This window comes from Dermacentor variabilis, chromosome 1 (genome assembly GCF_050947875.1).
Source record: "Dermacentor variabilis isolate Ectoservices chromosome 1, ASM5094787v1, whole genome shotgun sequence".
Lineage (NCBI taxonomy): Eukaryota > Metazoa > Arthropoda > Arachnida > Ixodida > Ixodidae > Dermacentor > Dermacentor variabilis.
Genome location: NC_134568.1, coordinates 43078048 through 43094352, shown reverse-complemented (window position 1 = coordinate 43094352; position 16305 = coordinate 43078048). Strand labels below are relative to the sequence as shown.

Sequence of the window (16305 nt, the reverse complement as noted above, 5' to 3'; positions counted from 1 at the left end):
CTTAGCTCGTCTTCTTCATTTTCTGCTAGTAAACCCTTGACAAGCTGAGCTCATCTTCCATGCGGAAATGGTTAAGACCACCTTGCTCTGAAGCACAAACACGATGTGAATGCCACAGATATAAAGACAAGTGCTGCTTATCATGGTTACAGAGCCTATGCGCTGTACAGGCAATTTTGATGACTTACTTATAGTTTTTGAGTAATTAAGTGCATCCTAGAAAGCCATTTTCAAACTTTGAAGTTGCTAAAGCATTGCCAGTTGTTCTGTCACACTGCTAAAAAAAGTCACCTGTCACTTAATATAAAACTTTTTTGCTAAACAGATAAAAAAATGTGCTAATCTAGTGACAAAATTGCTAAAATGACAACACTGATTATGATGCTATCGTTGGCAGAACAGTAATTAGCAGCGCCATGTAGCAGTGGCTTGCGGAAATTAAAGAGCGTGCAAATGTGACCTCCAGGGCAACGGCACGCCGCTGCAGTCTTCGAGGTCACACATGTGGGTATGCTTAGTCAAACATTTTTTTCCAAATTTTCACGTTCCAAATACTAGGTGGTGTGTGCCTTACACAATTAAAGCATTTTATTCCACTATACACGCACGAACAAGTAGCACTTCAGTAGAACAATTTCACAAGTTTCATTACGCCACCACCGCAAAGCATGCTGGTACTTGTCCTTAGCAGGCTGAAGGGCAACTATAGTAAGATGAGCAAAACGAGAACAAGGTGAAAGCAGGAGCCAGTGTTTTGACAAGTGAACTTGTCTTCCCTCCCTCGTTTCCTGTGTTTTCCCAAATATAGTAAGAAGCGTGTTGTGTTTGTGCTATGACAAACCCGTCTACTCCTCAAGATCAAAACACAGCAAGGGGCGAATAAAAATATTCTACAATAAGAGTAGGGTTGAGCAGATGCACCCTCAACTTTCTCAGTTTCACTGGAACAAAAAAGAAGACAGTAAGATTTTTCTCAGCATTCCTGTCAATGTTGCCTTGAAACCAAGTAAAAAAGGCAAAGACTACTGTCATGGCACTGATAGGGCTTCTTTACCTGCCCTCTGAACATGGTGAAATTGGTTTACAGTCAAACCGTGTTATAACAAAGTTGCATTGGACACGATAATACCTTCGTTACACCCAATATTTGCTGTAAGCATATACGTAGACATCAATGGAAAAAACATCTCAGTCAGGTCTATGCCAAAAGAACGTAAGCAGTGTGCCTCAGAGAGCCAGCAAACAGTTTCCTGCAGATGTTGATGACCCGTCGACATCTTGCTGTGCCGATACAAGGCACGGGAACAATAAATTACATATACATGTGCTCTGCATCGCCGCGAATATGCAACTGGGTGATTGGTGCTATTGCGTGGGTTGACATATTGGCTTGCCGACTGCGGTCCAACCAAACCTAGCTGCTGGCCAAAAGTTACATGCCGTCGACAGAATTTTCTGACGCGGAGGGGACCTCGTGTGGATTCATACTGTGACACTACAGCCATCAGTCTAGCCTGTGCATCTGATCTCGCGCATGGTTTATTTATTTATTTATTTATTTATTTATTTATTTATTTATTTATTTATTAGGATTACCCTCAGCACCAAGAATGCATTATTGTACGGTTACATTGCTTGCAAAATTGAAGGAAAGCGACAAGGAAACATTGAAATATATACAAAATAGCAGTACTATAACATTGCTCTCGAAGAAACTTATGAAAGAAGATAAAGAATAATATGTTTTAAAGCATATTTTCAACACTGTTTAGAAAATTGGGGCCATCAACAATTTCCCAGGGTAAAGCATTCCATTCATCAGTCGTGTGAAGGAAAATTTGCCTGTGATGAATCTTGGGGAGCACTTCTGAACCCTTTCTAGTTTGTCTGTAAGGATTTCGGTATACAGATCCCATGCTATGGATGCATACTCAAATGTGGGCATTATATTAGTAACATACAATGTCTCTTTTAATGACTGTGGTGCATGCTTGAAATTTCCCTGAAAGAAGGACAGCATCTGCATGGCCTTGCTTGTTATATTATCCACATGCACAGTTCAGTGCAGTGTATCAGTAATTCTGACGCTGAGGTACTTTACTTTATCTGCCACTTGAATAATTTCCTCGTTCAAAGAGTATGCACTTCGTACTTCTGTTTTCTTGTTGGTGAAAGGAATGTAATAACACTTTGCTCCGATGTGCACACCGCCGCACCGATTTGCTCTTCTTCACCTGTATATATTCATCATCATGCTCTCTCTCGTTGTCCCCTACCACCCCTGTCCCCTACCAAGCGCTGCTCGCTTACAACCTTCCGTGAGCACACCGCAGGAAGCGCCATCTGAATTCCCTTTACTCGCAGCTCTCGACCAGCTCCCATCCAGCCATTCTTATACGTTTGCATCTTGCCAATGTAGCGACTCCTACTGCCACTCCATTATGGAACGCATGCGTGGATCATCTCGCACACCTAACGCTCAGCTCCGTCGGCAGTTGAAGAACTTCAAGATCGAAAATTGTATATTATACCGGTACATGTTTCATCCCGAAGGACACTGTTGGGTTCCTGTCGTTCCCCGACCACTTCGGGCCCAGATACTGGAAACCTTTCACGACGATCCCACTGCCGGTCACTTTGGTTTCTATAAAACCTATGAGCAAATTCACAGCCACTTCTCTTGGCCTGGACTGACAACCAGCATAGCGAAATACGTGGCTTCCTGTTCGCTCTGCCAACACCGCAGACGACTGACCTCACCTCCGGCTGGACTGCTCCAACCTGTGCCGTGTCCGGAAGCTCCTTTCGCAGTCATTGGTATCGACCTCTATGGACCGCTACCCTTATCCACTGGCGGTGAACGGTGGAACGTCACAGCTTTCGACCACTTGACACGGTACTCTGAAACAGCCGCACTATCTTCAGGATCCGCAGAGGAGGTTGCAGTCTTTTTCTTCGAAGCCATCTTTTTACGGCACGGAGCCCCACATGTCCTTTTGAGTGACCGCGGCAGGACCTTTCTGTCTAAACTTCTCGACGATGTTCTCCATGCGTCCAATACCATCCATAAAACGACTTCCAGCTACCACCCTCAAACTAATGGTCTCACAGAGCGCTTTCATCGCACGGTGTCCGACATGATATCAATGTACATCAACCCTGGCCACACCAATTGGGATGTCATTCTACCATTCATCACTTTCACATACAACACGGCCTTCCAACACACTACAGGGTACTCGCCCTTTTTCCTTGTGTATGGTCACCAACCGATCACTATCTTCGACGTTTCTTTCTTCGGTGTCCCCATGCCATCGTCCACATCAATGTGTGAGCAGTTCGTTTCACGCATTGCCCGGTGTGGCCAACGTGCCCGCCTCAACACCGACGCCAGTCAACATGACCGCAAAACTTGCTATGATGCATCCCACCGTGTCGTTTCCTTCCACCCTGGAGACGAAGTGTTGCTGTGGACCCCAGTTCGCGCTCCTGGCTTATGCGACAAATTTCAGTCCCGTTTTATCGGACCCTACATTGTTCAGGAACAGACTTCACCAGTTAACTATCGTGTCACTCCAGTTGTTCCGCCTTTGGATGGCCGCTGCCGTGCCACAGAGATTGTGCATGTTTCGCATTTAAAGCCTTTCACACGGCGTTTGCCGTCATAACCAACGGCCAGGTTGGCCGCTTCCACGCACAGGGAAAATTGTGTGAGCATTATATTACCCCTTCATCTTCTTCACCTCTATATATTCACCATCATGGCCAGCGTCGTCGTTTTCAGTGCGCAACCTGCAGTATAAACCGTCGAGGTTTAACAACTGTCTCGCAATATATATATATTTGTTGTGCTTGGTGCAGGGAGTTGCAGATGAAGAACGAACTTGTGACTCGGGAGAACAGGTCCATGGCCGAGCAGGTGCGCCACACTGAGTCGGCGAGAGCCACCCTTCAGAAGGTGGGTGCACGCATTTTTTTTTTTTTTTCCCTTCTCATCCTTGTCTGCCTGTTCCGACTGGAGGAATAGCCAGTGCATTTGGCTGGCCTGTGGCCGCCACTTGCCAAGAGTAGATTGGCCACTTTCACACACAATTGTTGCCAGCACCACTGGTTGGCGATCGTAAGGTGCCAACTGTGCGCTGGCGAGCGGTGCCGCTAACAGCAACAGTAACAGCAAAGGCATCTGATGCAGATGACAGGGCAAAGGCGCACACAGCGCTTCCAGTGATTTTGTTTCCAAGGTCTGACGAAATGGAAAATGCATTTTTGTGAAAGGTCACTGCTTGTACAAGGCAGGTCACATTCGTGGCATCGGGTAGTGTAGGATGTTTTTTTTTAGCTGCACAAAACTTTTTAGATTGCCTATGGCAGGTAGCACAATTTTAAGCTTTGATCTAAATTACTTGATGAGGCAGCCATTACTTCTATTAGAAATCAATATGTTCAATGGAATAATTAACATAATTATGCAAATTATCTTTTAATTAATTAATTTATGCCGCATATTTCAATATACGATTTATAGCTACTTAGTTCGCACGGCGTATCCACTTGGAACGAATTCTCTGGACAACACCAGTTCCGAGATATAAATTTTCAAAGTGTCTGACGAAATGCATTGGCGTTCCAGTTACTTTTAAAAAAAAAAAAAACTGTTTTATACATTGAAGTACAAAAGTAACTGGAACACCAATGCATTTCAACTGACACTTTGAAAATTTATATCTCGGAACTGGTGCTGTCCAGAGAATTTGTTCCATGTGGGTACGCCGTGCGAACTCAGTGGCTATAATTCGTACATCGAAATATGTGTCATAGAGTAATTAATTAAAAAGTTAATTAGCTGACTTTTTCAATGGAACATTTTGATTTCTCGAAGTAATGGCCTCCTCATTGAGTAATTTAGATCAAGGGTTAGAATTGTGTTATCTGACACAGGCTTACTTTGAAACAAATATGGTTCTGCTAAAAAACCCTGTATAAAGGAGAAAAATGAGAGCAATTAACGATGCAGGTGCACCCCACAAAGTTCACCGCAGCAACCTAAGATGTGGAACTCCAGCAGTTTATGTTGTTTTGCTGTGCACGTTAACATTTCGAATCACGTAGATTGATGAAACAGCATAAGAATCACAAAGATAGACCTGTGTCTCCCTTTCGTGGGTTTCTTACTCTGCTGCACCAATCGCACATGTGTCTGTACATTCCTGTTCTCTGTCCATTTCCTTTCTATTTATTTATTTATTTATTTATTTATTTATTTATTTATTTTGCTACATGTTGCTGATAATAATTTCCTGACAACTAGCCCACTCTTCACTCTTTGTATATTTCACGCAGCTTGGTGTGACGGCGAGTATAAAACACGCCGCTGCGTTGGCGCTCACCATCAATGTAGGGGACACAGAGTAGTGTACCAGACACAATGAGAGGTGGCAAGCATGAGGAAAGAAAATATACCCCAAATGAAAGGACTGGACAACTGAGAGGACGGCAAAATGACGACCACAAATCCTCGTGTTTGCCTTCAGTGCCCAAGCTCTGCAGCCGTCACATCTCCAGAGGCGAAGACACACAATCTACTTGGAACATGAAGGTCTTGCATATGAATGGCTCCTTTATTTGTGCTAGAACAATTACACAAAAGCAAAACAGAATAAGAATAGAATGTACCGTTGCCTTTGGACCACACATATCCAGACTTTCCACCGTTCCACCTGGTGAGGATGCGATGAAAACAGATGGAACTGAATGACCTCATCAGCTGCAGTCACGTTTGAATAACCTATTGTGCACCCAAAAATGCAACACATTTGTCTGGATTTGTCTCCACGTGGTATTTTGGCAGTGCGAAACAAAAGAAATGATACTAAGTAATCAACCAACGTTGCTGGCAGCTGTGCCTGCTGCACACAGCCCAGCCATCGCATGCCATCACATTTGCAGCACCGCCACGTGAAGGCTCCACCGGTTCAGCCTCCTCCGCTCTTGGTGCCTCTGCTGTGTAGCTTGTGGCAGTGGCTCAGCAACAACTACGGCATTCTGCTGTTGAGCACAAGTTTGCTGGGATGTAGCTGCAGCAGCTACATTCCAGTGGGTGCAGAATACAAAAATGTTTGTGTGATTAGGTATAGGTGCACGTTAAAGAACCCCAGGTGGTCGAAATTCATCTGGAGCCTCCCACCATGGGGCATCCCTCATAGCCTGTATATTGCTTTGGGATGTTAAGCTCAATAATTTGTGTGTGGTTTTGCTATAGTGCTGCATTTCTGCAACAACCATCTCAGATAATCAAGAACAGGGGAAGGGATTTTGCTGACCAAGCTTCCGAGCAACGACGGACATCTCAGAATTTATGCAGTAAGAGCCAATACAATCACGAACACAATATTACTAATGAGCTTTTCAAGGTTTGTGGTTGGTTAGGGGTGCTGGCCTGGGGCACTTTAATGCTTAAAGACCTCGTTACCCTGTAAAGCTTTCTCAAACCAGTCCTTCTTGCTCTTTACCATTTGACATGTAAATGCTTTTGGACACATACGGTATTTACTCGCATGATGATCGCACTCGCGTAATGATCGCACCGCTGAATTTTGTTGTCAAAATTCGATTTTTTTTTCCCCCCCGTCTAATGATCGCACCCCGAACTTGTCGCAGCGATATGTTGTGTGCCAAGTCTAGCAAATGATGATTGCGCTTACCATTTGTCAAATGCTGTCAAACGCGACTCTTGAAGACATACCAAATGGTCTGCACACATGCAATATTCTTATGCAGATGCCCCATTTCATTCCTTTCATCACTTTCCTCACTTCCATGAAAAAAAAAAAAAAAGCTACAACCAAACTTGCCTTGGCTTTATTACTTGTAGGCTTCATAATGGTTTTGGCCAACAACGACAAAAAAGGCGCCTTTCGATTCTTCTCGTCTGCACTTGTGGGCACGCAACAAATCGCAAGCGGCAACCGTAGTGGCCACATTTACACTGATACGTTGGAAGTGTACCCTATTCATACGCCGACGCTTGTAACACGGCTAAGATAGTCGCCCACCTTTAGCGGAAATGTGCCGTATTAGGATAGTAGTGAAGACAAATGACACAGTTTCCGCAGCATGCTCGCCATCTGTTTCTGTCCCCTCAAAGTGGACATGGCTATGTTATTGTCGCAAACTTGCCGATATTAATGATATTACTCATTACTGATACGGAAGAAACTGTTTCAATGCACGTAATGTACCCACGAAAAGAAAAAAAATCGAGTTCGGTGTGTTCGGCTTGCTCCACCGGCAGCCATTTTTGTTTTGGTGTCCCGCACCAGTCCCGCACTATTACAGCGCAATTGTACAGCAGCAGCCACCTGCTTGACCTGTTGTCATCCCGCAGCAAATGCGGGATGAAACATTTTTTTCACTGGAAATTTAACCCACGTAATGATCGCACATCTGAATTTGCGTCAATTTTTTTTACAAAGAAGTACAATCATTATGCGAATAAATACGGTATTTCTGTGTTTCATGTTTGTTTCTGTAATTCTATTAATTTCTAAGCTCTAATATTTGTGGGGATTGAGGTACGCCCCGGCACCACTGCGTGGGCATTCACCTGTTCTGTCGTCCGTACACCTCTCCCCCTTTCCACTCATCACGGTTGTCGGCAGTGGTACTCCACTCGATACGGTTTGCGGTGCTCGCATTGCGGCGTAGCTGGTGTCAGCTGCTCATGACAAGAGCACAGGTCTGTTCTCTCGGAGACCACCACTGGGTACATGCACGCTTTCCTCTCGTCCACCAGCCCCTTCTGTCTCGGACTTGAGCTCGCGTATGGTGCCTTTGCTCATACAGTGAGTTTGTGCAGGAACATTGGTTCTAAAAGAGCTTATGTAAAAGAAACTAATAGTAGGGTGATTCGACAAGAGATCAAACATGCATGTCCACTTGATATTTTTGTTTTGTCTGGTTTTTTTATGTGTCATGTAGAAATATTCAAACTGCACGGAACCAAAAATTTTATACCTGAAAAGCGTTCCCAGCAAGCCAAAAAAATTATTTGAAAGTGGCGATGCGAGCGTCCTCCTATTAGTACTTACCACAATATTTTCCAATTTCATGGCTAAATTAAATGCAAACTAAAACCATTGTGTCAAAAAACTTTCCCGCTCATTTTAATATGCTTCACAGTAAATTAGTTTCTTTATGCTGTCCACTAATGAAAAAAATTTTTTGAAATTCCAAACAAGGCCCAAATGAGAAGCATGTTGTAACTGATGCGTCTTGGCGCGTTTTCTGTTTTACACTGAAACGTGAAAAAGTGCCAAACATACAATGTTCTCTTTGCAACATATATGCAAAATATTGTCTTCCTATATGAAACATAAAAGAAAAGAATTGTTAAATAAAGTTTCTTCAAAAAAACTTTTTTCAAAACATAAGATAAAGGAAAAGCTCCGGTTCCAATTTTTGAAAAAGTTTTGGATGGAAGTCCGCTTATGTCGTGCAAAACGTGGGTGCAATATGTTTCTTCATTTGCTTTATTCACAAGATATAACAGGCCACAGTGGCCCATAAAGAGTGTGCTGGCTTCAGTACTTTTGCTGGTTGTCAATCAGTTGCATTCCTGCATATATAGTTCTAATTACTTTGCTGTTTGAGAACTTTGCTCTGGCAGCTTGTTTTCAACAAAAGTGTATTGTCAGATTTTATTTGTGTTTAGCATGTGCAGGGATTGGGGAGGTTGGCGCTGGCGCTCTCTAAAGTCCTAACGCATACTGAATTTGCAGCCTACAACCTCTGTGGGCATCGCACTTACACCTCCATTATTCGCTTGTCAACGGCACGCAAGACACCGCAAGTGCATGTTGTGGCTGAGCCTGCCGAAATCTGCCTGTTGCACTCAGTAAATTACCTGTATGCAGCACCAAGGCAGGCTAAACCATAAGCGAGGGAACGCTTCCATAATCAACAGGTGCGCCATTATAGAGGTGCTACTTCAGTGCCTGTTGCCCATCCCCCACGTGCAATGGATACTGGAACCTTCTTCAGCACCACCGCGTGCGACTCACGCTGTGCCTTTCTACAAACTTACCCGAGTCATTTCGCGAGCCGTTTATTTTCTTTCCCATTATCACAGGTTTTCCACGTCGCTCACACATAACATCTTCCTGTCTTACCTCGACCTTCACCTCTGCGTTTCAGCTGTCCAAAAAAGTGCAGTGCAGCAAGATTGAGCCAAAGGCTGCCGAAGTTGCCTAATTTATGATATTTTGTCAGCACCTTGCTTTCCCGTGCCAAGAACAGCAGAGGTTACTGGTGGCGCCAGACGGATATTGTCCTTCGATAACGAGTGCGGCTCACATGTTTTCACAGTGAAAAGCTTTAGACGGCCTTGTTCATAAAACATGAAACCGTGAAACGTTCTGAAGGCTCAGTCACGACAGCGGTGCAGAAAAAGTGATAGAAAGAGTGCAGTGCTGTTCAGTACAAACTTTTGGTCTAGCTATTCACTATACACACAATGCATGCGGCTCATAGCTCGGTCCAAGTAATCTGTGCCAATTATTTATGCGTTCACAAGCAGAAGATCACTAAAAAAATGTTTGTTGCATAAATGTTTTGGATGTTGCCTCCCTGTGGAAGCTACTGCCAGAGGCTGAGGTATTTGCGACACCGACGAGGTCTGCCATCACTGCTTTACACGCCTCAAGGAAATCCTGTCTTCATCTAGTGACAACCACAATGAAGCAGATGAGGCGTTCCTTCAGGAAGCAGAAGCGATTGATGACTTAAACAGGTACATCCCCCTTTCTTCTAATGTTTCACCATTGAAGCCACCATCTTGCATTCACAAGCGCAGAAGGCGATCCTACAGAACAAGAAAATAGGCTGAAAATAAAAGTGTCATGGTGACGAAGATGCGGTCAACTTTGAGCGCTGCATATGAAAGGATCAGTACACCTGAACCGTCTGTGACAGAATGACATGCGTGTGCTGGCTGGTTAAATAGCTTGAAGCAAGCGTACGAGGCTTCAAGGTCCTATCAAGAGCGTCTCAGTCTCTTAACCATTGTGCCACCAGAAGTTGAAAACAAATGCATTCAAGAGGCAATTAGAGCTGTCACAACATATATGTTCAGAAAGGCCCTGAATTGGCACGAGAAGCATGGAATGTGGTCAGATTTTGATCCGTACACGAGGTCAAGGTTAAGCCCATCGAATGTACAAGCGCGCTCGACTACTTCACCAAGGACGAACTTGGGTGCTCTCGGACTTTGTGTCTCGAACGAGGACGTTATGTCAGTCATCACGAACGGCCAGAGCCAGATAATGTCTCAAAGGGGTTTATGACATGATCTATGCGCGAGATGTTCACGATGTTTAAAGTAGCTCACCTTGAAAGTGCCATCGCCCTGTCAAAGTTCTACAGCATGCGTCCAAAAATGTGTGCTGCTCGCCCCACAGCAAGAGGTTTGCGTTTATTGCGCTGATGCCAACCTTTGTGTATCCGTGCTTGAGGACGTAACCAACATGGCAATCTCATTGGAAGGCATGAAGGCATTATGCTTTTGCTACTCCCCAACCACAGATTGTATGTTAGGTGAATGCAAGTGGTGCCCATGGAGTGAAAGCCTCACTTTGGCCAGTCTGGAAATGGTCGACGAGGACGAGGTCACATTTGCTGTTTGGGAAAGCGGTCACTTAAACAAAAAGACGTCATCTCGAACCCTTTTTGTGAAAGAGCTCGACAAATGGATGACCAAATGGATGCCTCACGAATACATATGCCGCACTCAAGCCGTGGCTGTTCATGAGGCAAAGAAGTACAAACAGCACGGAAGCATTGTTCTGCATTCTGATATTGCGGAAAACTGGACAGTCCTTTTCTCAAATGAAACACAATCGTACCATTGGCACAAGAAACAAATCTCCATTTCCACCTGTGTCGCCAAAACAAGGAAAGCAACACACAGCTTTGCTGTCAAAAGCAATGACATGCATCAGGACGCAGCGCACGCCTGCTATGCCCTGGGCAGAGTGCACGAAGCGTTGGACGAAAGAGCACCCGTCTACTGTCACGTAACATTTGTCAGCGATGGTGCAGCGAGCCATTTTATAAATAGGTACCAACTGTATGAGTTCTGCCATTCCAAGTATACATCTGCGAGGTGGATATTTTCCGCCACCGGGCATGGGAAGAATACCTGCGACGGTGTGGGTGGACTCCTTAACCGCCAAGCTTCCCTGCTCAACCTGAGGTCTGGAGGCGCCGCGTCAATTGAGTCGGCACATGAGATGGTCTCCCAACTTAGCGGCAACCTCAAGAATGTGGCCCTGCATCACGCCTGCCTGCTGCAGCCGTCAAGGAGCATCGTCAACAGAAGTCAGTGGAGTGAAAGTCAGTGCCGCGTGTGCCTGGAATTCAGTCATGGCATGTGTGGACGTGTAACCGCCATCAGCCAAGCGGACATGCGCTGCCCATTGCGAGAACTGCCGCTAGTCAGCTGACAGTGATTACACCCTTTTAAATACCAACTGCAAAGGACACACAATAAATTTGTTCGAGCACCACAAGTAGTGTCGCGAGTTTGTTCTCTCTTGCGTCCAAGAAAAGAAAGCAAAAATACATTCTCTGTTCTCGCCACAATAAAAGTCCCAGGTAAATCTTCCTTCAGTTGTGGCAACCGCTGCCTTTTTTTTCTTTAAGAGAGTAAATGTTAACAAACCGGAACGAGACATTGCGGCACTAAAGCCAGCATGCTCAACACGGGCCACTTTGGCCCCTTATATTTTGTGGATAAAGCAAATCAGGAAACGTATTATCGCACCCGCATTTTGCCCGACATAAGCGGACTTAGGTCCAAAATTTTCTTGAAAATTGAAACTAAGTTCTTTCTTTTTTTTTTTTAAAAAAAAGCTTATTTAACTATTTTTTTCTTCTCTTGTGTTTCATGTTGGAAGATGATATTTTGCATAAATGTTGCAAAAAGAATGTTGTATGTTTGACACTTTTTTCAAGTTTCTATGTAAAATATAAAATGCACCAAGACGCATTAAAGTTATAAAAATTTTTTTTTATTTGGGCCATGTTTGGAATTTTTTTACATTTTTTTCGTTGGTGAACAGCATAAAAAAATGTATGGAACTAATTTACTGGGAAGCGTAATAAAATGAGCAGAGAAAGTGTTTCGACACTAAATTTTTAGTTTGCATTTAATTAGACCGTGAAATCTGAAAATACTGTGGTAAGTAATAAAAGGATGCTCGCGCCACCACCTTCAAATATTTTTTTAGCTTGCTCGGAACACTTTTCAGTAATAAAATTTTCGGTTCCGCACAGTTTGAATATTCCTACATGAAATAAAAAAAACGGACAAAACAAAAATATCAAGTGGACATGCATGTTCAATCTCTCATGGACTCACCCAGTAGTGGGTCATTGAGAAAATAAATGGTATTGGCATTACGTATGATTGTGTGACCATTAATTATGTCAAGCTCTAATCTCCCTGTTGCAAGTTATCACTAATTACTAAGCTTGTGAAGTAAAGAAACAATTTGACTGCCATTTGAGAACTTCAAGTGCCGTACCCAAATCAAGTTGTCACAATTTCGACTCATTCTTTGCCTTACCCAAGATTATTCACAAACATGAAACCTCCTTGTACTGGTCACGCTGTCTGCACAGAAGTTGGTTAAACTGAAATTGCATGCCAGCTTTTCTTTGCGTATGTCAAGTGACATGACCTGTGTTTTATCTGTTGGTGTTGCTTGTTTCCATCTCCGAACTCGGGTCTCTTGTTTTCCAGCATTACGGACCAGCATAAAAAATCCTGTGCAGTTTTTGAGTGATGCAGAATTTCAAGAGCTTCTTATGCACTCCAATTTGAAGGACTGCAGTATTGATTACGAGATTTGTTAGATGCACAATGATAGCAATGAAGAGGCCAAGTTATTAATTAGCATAATTATTAAGTCTTCTACGAATATTGAGATCAAGAAATTTTGGGAAAATGTTCAGCAGCATACCGGCACCAGTAAACATCATTTGAATCCAATGCCCACTAAAAATTGGATGCCTTTTGGGAGAACCTCTGGCATACAACAGGTGGAAATACCCGGCACTCACAAGGGTGGAAGAAGTGTGGAAGAAAGGTGGCAGATCCGCATTTCCCTGCTCACAAGTTCCCTCAAATGCAGCTTTTGATGGACAATATGACCACTGCTTGCAGTCTCCCCTTGCCCAGTACCTCTGCTACCTGGCACTTCCATAGCCACTGTGTTGTGCTGCTGAGCACATGGTTGTGGGTTTGATTCCTAGCCACGGCGACCACAATTCAATGCGGGTGAAAGGCAAAAAACTTCTTGTGTACTTAGATTTAAGTGCATACTCTTAAAGAACCCTTAGAGGTGAAAAATTAAGCCAGAACTCCCCACTGTGGCATCTCTCAAACTCGCTGTGCAACTTCTGGCGCAGCCCCCCAGTTTAATTTTAATTTTAACCAGGGGTGCTATTCTGAACATTGTCAAATTCCGCCATCTTGTATACTCTGATTGGCCCAGAAGGCTGCTGTGGCCTCTCTTATTGGCCCAAAGTGTCACCATTGCAGAATTTGACAATGTGGCGGAATTTGGCTATGCCCAGAATAGCATTCCTGGCACTTCCTGAGGAGTCTTGCCTGTGAAATGGTGCCCCTTCGCACTGGTGTTTGGCAGGAAGTGGACAAAAATGCCAGCCTTCGCATGGAAATGGACATGGAGCTGGAGACGGCGCGCAGTCGGGCTGCCATGAGCAGCAGCTACCGGCAGCAGGTGGAGTCCCTGCAGAAGGAATTGGTGGCCCTGGGCGAGATGTACAAACGGCTGGAGGCGCGCCTGCAGGCCAGCGAGCCCCGACCTCAGACCGAAGCAGAGCTGGTCCTGCTTCAACAGGCAGCACACAGCGAAGTGGCCAGTGAGGGCTTGAACGGTTCACCCGTTGTGTCTGGAATCAAGTTCTGTTTTGGTCACAGCATTGTATATTTGTCACTCTTCAGTTTGGCTCAGTGTCATTGAGGCCACTGTTGTAGCCTTTGAGTTTTCGTAGGCAGCAGTGCATCTCTTGGGTCTGGTTAGTGTTAGACCCAGGTGTAAACAAGTGCTGGAAGCTGCTCTGAGCGACCTTGACACAGAAAATTAAAGGGGCACCTAAGAGAAAAATAAGCTGACCTCAGTTAGTAAATTAAGCTTCTGTTATGCCTAAAAAGCCAGTCTTACCATGAAAGGAGGCTTGCCAAGCCAGAAGAAGACTTGGAAACATAAGTCGGGTGATTAAGTTTGTGTGCCAACTTGCCATGATGTTATGGATTTAGACTGCGGTTGCTTGGGCCTTGGTCTATTGCTTATTGGTAAATATAGACTGCGTTGTATTCTGAAGGAGCCAAAGATAGAACTTGGCAGGTTTCAAGAATTTTTACTGCACCACAATGGCCCAACTGCTGGAAAATACTTTGAAATTTGTGACGTCACACAAAGCGACACTGGGGTCTCTGCTTGAAATGCTAAAAATCTACATCTTGCCTTCATTTTCTCTTCTAGTAATCAAATTCTTTCTGCAAAATTAATGAAAAAAAGTCTTTTAAAATAATAGTTTATCTGTCTAAACTGATTTAGCATCCCTTTTAACAGCACTGCTTGCGTAGCTGTAGCATACCTGCCTATAATGCAATTGCTATATAATGCTCGTCTGAACAGCTTGGAAAATTCAGGAAACTTAAAATATGCAGCGAAAGTGAAAACTGGGCTAGTTAGTACTGATTTGTACTTCAGGTTGCACTCGTGTCGTCAGTGCCCTCCTTTCTGTCTGTTTTTATGGCGCAGTATGAGATAGGTACAGTACTTCAAATGACCTGCTCAATATTTCTTGCCTTATCTGCCTGGGTAGCCCAGGGGCTATGGAGTTCTGCTGCTGAGCACAAGGTCACAGGTTTGATTCCCGGCCGCTGTGGCTGCATTCTGGTGGTGGTGGAATGAAAAAGCGCTTGCGTTCTGTGCTTTGGGTGTGTGGTAAAGAACCCCAGCTTGGCAAAATTAATTCAAAGCTCTTCCCTACGGCATCTCTCATAACCCACTGGGCAGCTTCGAGATGTCAAACTCTATAAGTAAAATTTAAATATAGGTAGTTGTGCTTTGCTGCAACTTTATTGAATCCCCGCCACACTTCTTTCAGCACTATGATACCACGGAGGTATTTGATGGCTGTATTGATAAAACTGCTTTAATGAGCACCCAAGCCAATTTCATTGGTTTTGTACAAAACACACTGATTTAGTAGAAGTCGCTTGGTGAACATTGTGGAGGCCAATTCTTAAGGGCTGTATGCAAATTCTGTAAGTTATAAACAAACTTTCAAAAAAAGTTTGCATTCCTCTTTGTTGAAGTAACACCTCCACGTGTTAATCTACCCCTTTTGCCATCCTGCTTAGTTTGGGGCATTGACATCACTAGGTGCGAGCAAACTCATTGGTTTTCCGTGCGACGTCATCTGCAGTAGTTGCCACACAACAGTGCCCAAATCTTTATTTCACGCGTACTAAATTCCTTGCCTGTAGAAAGAGCGAAAACACAGAGGCATTAAATATGAAAAGTGAAGCATGGTTAAGCTACAGTGGACAGAGCAAATTCCTCTGTCACAGTGCATTGCAGCTTGCAGTGTGATAGGGAGTGGAAAAGCGTTTTGGTCTTTGCAATTTTTCTGATACAAAACTGTTTTGAAAAATTCATGCAGAAGAAGATTCCTTGAGGAGATTACCCTTGATGAATGAGGCACTTTGCAATTGTTGACCCTTTCACCTCACTAATGCTTTACTTACTGGTCCATTGTTGGGCAAACAAAACAAAGATACTGATTCACTTGATTTGCATGATTAAATATGGTGACTGGCGATGCCATTTGGATAATGCATGTTTGTAAGCATGTCGGAAAGTATGCACTCTGCAACAAAGGAAGCGAAGTCAATCGCTTATAAGGCATATCTGCGCTGTCCTCACCCTAGTGCCATTTGGAGCATTCATCGAAAGTTCCTAAAGTAGAAGTATGAATGCATTCAGCAAATTTCAGAGTATTTTATATGCTTAAGTGATCATTTCACTGATGCAGTAACAGAAATGTTGTGGTCATATAACTTTGTTAGTAATAGTAGTTAATAGTAATAATATTAATGTTGGATATAGGAAGAAAAAAAGGGTGACTGACAGAGTTTTCCATTTCTGCAAGGAGAGTTAAAGGAAGCTAACAAGTTTTTGTATGTGGTATGCCTTCATAAATGGCGTCATC

The 16305-nt window shown here is 43.8% G+C and overlaps 1 protein-coding gene across 2 annotated transcripts in view; it reads left to right on the top strand.

Annotated features, from left to right (window-relative positions):
- Tsc1 (tuberous sclerosis 1 protein hamartin) overlaps nucleotides 1–16305 on the top strand; it is an 88088-nt gene that overhangs the window by 58922 nt on the left and 12861 nt on the right. For both annotated transcript variants that reach the window (XM_075687025.1, XM_075687019.1), the window contains exons 16-17: nucleotides 3862–3958; nucleotides 13707–13944. In XM_075687025.1, the coding sequence (XP_075543140.1) occupies nucleotides 3862–3958; nucleotides 13707–13944 (335 nt within the window). The remainder of the gene's footprint in view (nucleotides 1–3861; nucleotides 3959–13706; nucleotides 13945–16305) is intronic.